At 35.0% G+C, this 8,075-nt stretch overlaps 1 protein-coding gene across 1 annotated transcript; it reads right to left on the bottom strand.

Moving 5' to 3' along the window:
* Positions 1-1,237: 1,237 nt before the first annotated feature.
* On the bottom strand, positions 1,238-7,571 carry LOC133790829 (FRIGIDA-like protein 5). Its single transcript, XM_062228621.1, has 4 exons — positions 5,363-7,571; positions 4,216-4,800; positions 2,417-2,589; positions 1,238-2,278 (listed from the first exon to the last, which is right to left on the bottom strand). Exons 1-4 carry the CDS (start codon positions 7,449-7,451, stop codon positions 1,532-1,534), a joined length of 3,594 nt encoding a protein of 1,197 aa, XP_062084605.1. The 5' UTR covers positions 7,452-7,571; the 3' UTR covers positions 1,238-1,531.
* Positions 7,572-8,075: the final 504 nt, after the last annotated feature.

Here is an 8,075-nt window from a genome sequence, read left to right as displayed (position 1 = left end):
ATATCCTTTATATAATATTTTAATATTATTTTTCTTTATAAGTTTTCTCTCTTATTTAGTATATATATTTATTATTTCTTTTTTTTAAATTATTTTATTTTACTTTAATTAATAAAATATGTTTAAAGATATAATATTTAAATGATGTAGAGAAATATATAGAGAAGTTGATGTATGGTATAATGTAAAACTTAGAGGTAAAATAGAAAAAAATGTGTTTTTAGAGGTATTTTAAAGGATGGAGTAGAGCATCCATTGTGAGTGCTCTAAGAGCTAATGGCTAAAAAAATATATATTATTTTTAAATTAAAACAAATAATGACAAGTAATTAATAGAAAATTATCATATCAAAATTAAGTTTTTAGAGACAGAAAAAAAATATCTCAAAAAAAATTCTATACATAATTTTATTTATGTAATATTAAAAAAAGAATATGAAGGTGTGAATTGCTGACAAAAGTTAATATTATTCTACTCAAAAAATAAAAGTTAATATTATTGTTAATTATATTTTTACTTTTATATTAATTAGTTTTTATTTTGTTATAAAAGCCACATATGCATTAAATGAGCACTACAAGTGTTAATTTGTAAAATACTAAGACACCATTCTAGACAGCAGATTTGAATCTAGTAAAAGAAGATTAGTTTTATCATTTAGTAGGCATTTGAAGATAATGTCAGAAGTAAAGTAACAAATACATATTGTTAACAAAAGTAAGGTGCAAAATGACTAATTGTCATTCTTATTATTTTTTTCTCCATAACCAAGAAAATCATTCTCAATATGCCAACAAGGAAAAAGAGTTTAATAAAATGTGTCATACATGATTTCGTTTAGCTAATTTCTTTTTGGTTGCTAAAATGGCTAAAAAAATTATATTTTAGAGATTTATTTTTGTCAACTTTATTCATGCTTCTTATTTTAGATAACTTAGATTATTTTAACTTTTCTTTATATAAATTTGCATATTTATTTATTATTAAATAATTTACACCAAAAGATAAAATCAATTAAAAAGATTTTAGAAGCTGTCTACATTTAACAAGTGAGAGTCCTGACAAAAAAAAAACTAGTGGGAGTAATCAATAATCAGTGAGTGGTCTAATATTTATATTCCTTTATTTATTATAACTAAAAACTAATTTGAATTTTGAAGAACCTTAAAGATGCTCTCAATCATTTGTTTTTAATAAATATATATTATAAGCCTTCTCAAGTTACTACGTGACGACATTCAAAATTCCAACTACTCTGCAGATAAATGGTTGCAATTGACAGAAGGTTTTGGTGGATGTATAATCAGAACCCTTTGACAATACAACAAAGTGAGCTACATAAAAGTCAAGCTAAATATATAATGCATCTTTTAAGAGGTTCTATTAATTAATTAATTAACCATACTCGTATACTATGAACATGCTATGTACCCGAGATCTTTTTAAGATAGCACCTTTAAACTAAGTGTAAATCCCACTGAAAATTCAAAATTAGCCTAGAACTATTTATAAAAGTTGTTAATGTCTACACTAGGAGGACCATCCAAACTGCCTAGGGTCTCCAGCAAAGCCAAAAGCATTTGATCCATGCAAATCAGGTGGTGGAAAGAGCACCGGTGGCGGTGGAGTGCCATGGTAGTAAAGGGGAGGGCCAACATGGGATCTAACAGTAGATGCAGATGTTCGAGGGAATTTGTGTTTATCTTGTGGTGGATTATGATGGTTGTCGTTTCTTCGTTTCTTCCATGTCTGTTCATGTTGTCGTTCAGTATTAGGGTGGACTGGTGGTTGCTGTTGCTGTTCGACTTTGGGGTAGACTGAGGGCTTCTGCGACTGTTGTTCGTCCTTGGAGCAAACATATGGCTTCTGTTGTTGCTGGTCAGCCTTAGGGAAGTCCAATGACTTCTGATGCTGCTGCTCAGCCTTTGGGCAGTCTGATGGCTTCTGCTGCTGTTGTTCAGCCTTGGAAAGGTCCAACGGCTTCTGCTGTTTTTGTTCAGCCTTGGAACGGTCTGAAGGCTTCTGCTGTTGTTCAGCCTTGGAATGGTCCAATGGCTTCTCATTCTTTTGTTCAGTCTTGGGGTGGTGGGAAGATGGCTTCTGTCGCTGCTGAGGCTTGCCCAGTGTGGCTGAGCGTCTCCTATCCTTCTTTATCCGATCTAGAAGATTAATGCGTTTCAAAATGTTGGCTGAAGGGAATTTGGACTCGAGATTGTAATCGGTAATGCATTGAATTACGGTTCTTAGAGCAGCAATCTCTTCATTTGTAGTTTTCTCCTGTAAGCATCAAGCATAGGTCTCAATAACAAATATATATATGCATAAATATAAATGAGTTGGGAATATTGACGGTGGAAATCAAAATCACGGACTAAGAAGCACAAGTCTTGAGAACAAATTAAGAAAATTTAGTACCTTTTCTTCAATAGGTCTCTTTGCCTTACAAAATTTTTGGGTAGAGTTCTTAAGATTCTCCACGTATTTAGTCAGCAATGGGACCGGTGGGAACTTATCAGTTAGCTTGAATGCACAAATGAGTCGAACGGCATCAGTGGCCTTCCTCCTTTCAATATATTTACGAATAAATGCTGTGAAAAACAAAACAAAGTTGCAGGTTTTACTAAAGCATATTAAGTTGAGGTTCCAAGGCAATCCAAGTAGTAGTCAGAACTCAGAAAATAAAACTTAAATGTAAAAGGGAAATTTGACTATTGATGCATTAAATAGGGTACCACAACAAAAATACCCAACCCACTGTATACATGTCCATTTGATCCTAGTATTTTCTTTAGTTCTAAAAATACCCTTGTCATTTGTTTCCCACTTTCTCTCTCTCGAAACCAAAATCTATCACTCTCCTTTCACATTCACTGTCAAATTTGTGGACATTGTCTTCCACGACCACGACCGCACATCAGTGACAAGAAATCTCGACCGGAGTAGGCGGGAAAAACTAAGAGATCGACGAAACAACCTCGAAATAGAAAAATGTGAGGGTTGTACTTGTTTATTCTGCAATAAATTGTACGAGTCTGGTTTATTTGTTAATTTTTTGTGCATAGGATAGATCGAGGCTAGGGAATGAAGAAATCTGAGTTTTTTTTCGAGATTTTTATTCACCTCGATAGTATATTTTGGTTCTGGGTGGCCTCAATAGAATTAGGCATATTCTGATTTTTGCATCGGCCTCGATAGAGTTAGATATATTATGATTTTGCATTGCCTCAATAGACCTCGATAGCCCATGCAAAATCATAAAATACCTAATTCTATCGAGGTCTACCAAGGTCTATCGAGGCACCTCAATAGCCCATGCAAAATCATAAAATACCTAATTCTATCGAGGCCTATCGAGGTCTAGCAAAATCAGAATATATCCAAGTCTATCAAGACCTATCAAGGCAAATACAAAAATCAAGTATGCCTAATTCTATTGAGGTCTATTGAGGCACAATCAAACCCAGAACCTAACATATACTATCGAGGCCTATCGAGGTGAATAAAAATCTCGAAAAAAAACTCAGAATTCTTCATTCCCCAGCCCGATCCATCTTATGATCAAAAAATTAACAAATAAATCAGGCCCAGACAATTTATTGCAAAATAAACTAGTAAATCCCTCATATTTTTCTATTTCGGGGTTGTTTCGTCGATCTCTTGGGTTTTCTCGCCTACCCGCCTACTCCGGTCGAGATTACTTGCGACTGATGTGCGGTCGTGGAAGACAATGCCTACAAATTTGATAGTGAATGCAAAAGGAGGGTGAGACATTTAGGGATTTTGGTTTCGAGACTGAGAGAGTGAGGGAGAGAATAGAGAGTCCGTGAGAGTAGAGAGAGAAAGTGGGAAACAAATGATAAGGGTATTTTGGAACTAAGGAAAATACTAGGATCAAATGGACATGTATATAGTGGGAAGGGTATTTTTGTTATGGTACCCTATTTAATGCATCAATATTCAAATTTCCCATGTAAAATAAAAAGAAGCAAGCACCAACAAATCCATCATATAATAGTTGCATTCATTTTCACTTCCTAATGACATTATACATAGATAAGGCTAGCTAAATAAATCTACTAGATATCGATTAATGTTTGGTAGCCGACGATAATTCCTAAAACAAGAAAAGTGCTTACTGCAATGCAACTATTGTAATTTTAAGCAAAATTCACAAGCAAAGCTGACAATTGAGAGCAAAATTTTAGAAACTATACCAGGAATCTTCTTTGCAAAACCAATAGTACTGCATATTTCAAGAGCTTGTTGATGCTGAGAAATTGTCTCCAAAAACTTCAGAATTTCAGTTTCATTAAAGGAAGAAATTAATTCGTATGTGGTCAGGAACTGTAGAAAACACAAAACCTCCAGAGAATATTCAGTGTTGGTCATTCTCATTTTCGCTTGCCATTCTAATGATAATCTTATTGAGTCTTTGTGCACAGGAGGTTGGATTTTTGGAAAGATTTTGAAAAGCTGATCAAATACGAGAATGTAATTCCTCATTACACTTGCCTCAAACCCTACTTCTCCTCGATTCCAATGTTCAGAAATAGACCCTTGTATAAAGTCAAAGACAATTTTAGCTGGATCAGGTGACGTTTGAAGAAGTGTGAGAATATTATTTTGCAAAGAACTTAATTGAAGATTTGAAGTCACAAGATTGGACGAGGAAGTTTCTGCTTGCTTGATTAACTGAAGATTTGAAGTTACAACTTTGGCCAAAGAATTTTCTTGCTCCATTAACTGAAGATTTGAAGTCACATTGTTGGCTAACGAAACTTCTGCCCGCTCGAATTTAACTGTGGAAAGATGGAAGCTTCTCATTAAGCATTTGGAATAATAATAAAATCATGAGAATACACAATTGAAAAATTTATCAAATGATATGTTTCAAGTAATTAAAAATGTGTGGACATGTTAGCAATTAACCAATCAGTTGACAATTGATGTTCACAATCTACACAGTAACACCAACAATGACACTAGCCAAGTAATATATAAACTGAATGAAAGGCAGCACAAAATAAGAAGGGCAATAACTGTAGACATGCCAAAGGAATGAGTATATTAGTAATGAAGTTGTTAAAGGATTTCAATGGAGTGAAATCAATTATCCACAACTAATATACATTAGAAACTCTCTAAAACGTTCAAATGTGCTACTGGCAGATATAACTATTTAGCTTCAATAACATATCTCTAAAATCCTCCTCATAGGATGGCATAGAATTCTACTTTAACATAAGAAAATTTTACTCATAAGAAAAAGTCTTTTTTCTTGATAAAATGTGAAATATGTATAAAAAGCACTATGATTTTTTATATAGGACATAAACAAGATGTTAACTCGAAAGAACTTACCAGGTGCGTTATCAGGGGGGCAAAGGAATTGACTTAATTCAGATGCCTGTCTGTGCTTACCAACAATATTGAAAAGAAAGCGAATCTCATTTGGATCAAAGGCAAACGCCAATCTATAGCTAGCTAAAAGCTGCAAAAATCCCAACACTTCCAAAAAATTCTCATTTGCCACTGCCATCTTAGCCTTCCAATCTCTTGCCAATTTCAGTGCTTCTTCTCCCACTCGAGAGTCAATCTGTGGTGAAGCTTCCATGAACTGTTCCAACAAAAGAATGCAGCTTCTCCTAACAATACGGACATCGAACGTCTCTGTACCTTCCCTACTCGAGTTCGAAGGGTAAAATCCATTCAATGCATCCAACACCAACTTTGCAGGATTTAATGAAGCTTGAAGAGCAGTAGAAATCTCATTGCAAAGCACATCATGCCGTTTCAAATGTCGATTCAAAAGCAGCTGCAAGTCTTCTCCTGCCTTTGGGATGGAGAATTGATCATTTGCAGTTAAAGGAGCAATTGCATTGTTGATGTGGGTGTTTTCAGATGGCTCAGTCTTAACTTGGGAGGAAAAGATATTGTTATTTTCTTGTGCTCTAAGTTCAGTTAATTTTTTAGACGAATCGTATTCTTTTTCCCTTAATTCGAACTCAACGACTCTTTTCTCGAGTTCCATCTCTTTCTTCCTCAACTCTTGGAAATACTCATCTACAAATTTCTGGATCGACCCTAGTTTCTTCTCTTTCAATTCAACTTCTTTGAGGCAAGCATTTACCTTATTTTCAAATACACTAACTTCCTCAAATTTCGATTTGCAAAACCTTTCTCTCAACTCAAGCTTCTCTAAAAAAGCTTTAAAATCTCTCTCTTTCATCACGTACTTTTCAGCACTCTCGTCGAGTATTCTTTTCAGCCGAGCAATATTCTTCTCTTTCAACTCAACATCGTTTGTAAGCAAACCAAGCCTTTTCTCTTTCAACTCGAGTTCGGTTGAGCATTCTACTATCGAGTTTTGAATAGAATTGAGCTTCTCCTCCTTCACTTTGATCATTTTATCACAATCATCAATGGAACTTAAACAAGTTTTAAGTTGCTCTTCTCTTGTCGCAATTTCCTTCTTATGTTCCTCGATAGATCTTCTAATGCCATTATATTTCCTATCTTTCAACTCAATATCTTCTCTGTAACCCCTCAAACTCTTTCGAATCAAATCGATTTCCTTCTGTTTAGACTCAACTTCTTCAGATTTTTCTTTTATCTTTTTCTCTAAACCCCCCAATTGCTCCTCTCCTTTTTTGATACGGTTACTTATACTAGCAAACGTCTCCTCTCCATCTTCAATACAACCCTGTAAATGATCAAGCTCCATCTCTTTGTCCGCAATGGATATCTGAATCGCAGCATATTGCTTCTCCTTAACATCAAGCTCGTCGCGATTCTCTTCAATCAAAGACTTGAGCGAATCGACATGTTGCAAATGCGATTCAATCACTTTAGATTGTTCTTCAATCAATTGTTCAATTCCAGCCAATTGGGTTTCTTTCGACGCAAGAAACCCTACGGCCTCCAATTTCTTCTTTTCCCCTTCGATACAATTGCTTGCAGAATCAAATTTCTTCTCTCCTTCTTTAATACGCCTCTGTACCTGATCAAACTCCCTCTCTTTCTTCGCAATAGACGTCTGAATCGCAGCACATTGCCTCTGTTTAACATCAAGCTCTTCGCGATTCTTTTCAATCAATAACTTGAGCGAGTCGCCCTGTTGCTTATTCAATTCAATCTCTTTCGAACCTTCTTCAATCAATCTTTGAATTTCAGCCAATTGGGTTTCTTTCAACGCAATGCTTGAGTTCAACTGAAACCCTTTGGCTTCCAATTCCTTCTCTCTTGAAATCACATCCTTTTCCCGCTTCATGAGTTGTTCCAGTTCGGTTTCTACCAATTTCCGGGCCGACGCGAGTTGGGTGTCAACGTCCTTCCACTGGAGACCGAACATGACGATGGAAGAAGCTCGAGACTGAATCTCATCGTAGGCCTTGCAGAGACTGTCCTGCTTCCACTCCGAAATTTTCAAGCCTGAGATTATGTTTTCCATTATTAAGAAGAGGAAAACAAACACGGATGACCGAAAATAAATCCAAAAAACATAATCCTCTAAGAGAACTGTATTGCCATGGGAAGCAAAATCTGTCTCTAAACCCTACCTAGAAACACTGCGCTTCCAATTAAGTGTGAATAATGTGAATATATATATATATAGAGAGAGAGAGAGAGTGGGGGTGTGAGTGGGAGGGGGAGTGTGACTAAATTTGACATGTGCCAGTGCCACGTTCCGTGAATAAACTATTATTTGACTATAGCTTGTTTGATTTTTTTTATTTATTTACTTTTTGTGGCAATTTGTTTGAATTAGAATAAGAAGGAAAGAAAAATATAAAAAAGAAAAAAATCATCTTATATTTAAGGACAAATATTTTTACACCTGTTTTTTATTTTATTGTTTTGACAAATATTTTTACACTTATTGCACTTATACTTGTTATACCCTATTTTTAAGAAGAGTAACTCAGTTCGGAATTAAGATATGTCAAATAATAAATTCTAAAAATACTTTCACATGAAACTATCTCAGGCAAGTTAGCACACGATATACCACTCATGTAGACTCAAAGAAGTTTAGAATCTCAGCATGTGGGCCATGACGGGTAAATAGATCACA

Source organism: Humulus lupulus, chromosome 7, assembly GCF_963169125.1.
Source record: "Humulus lupulus chromosome 7, drHumLupu1.1, whole genome shotgun sequence".
NCBI lineage: Eukaryota > Viridiplantae > Streptophyta > Magnoliopsida > Rosales > Cannabaceae > Humulus > Humulus lupulus.
Note: the sequence above shows the minus strand (reverse complement) of the source record. Positions and strands in the feature narration are given on the sequence as shown.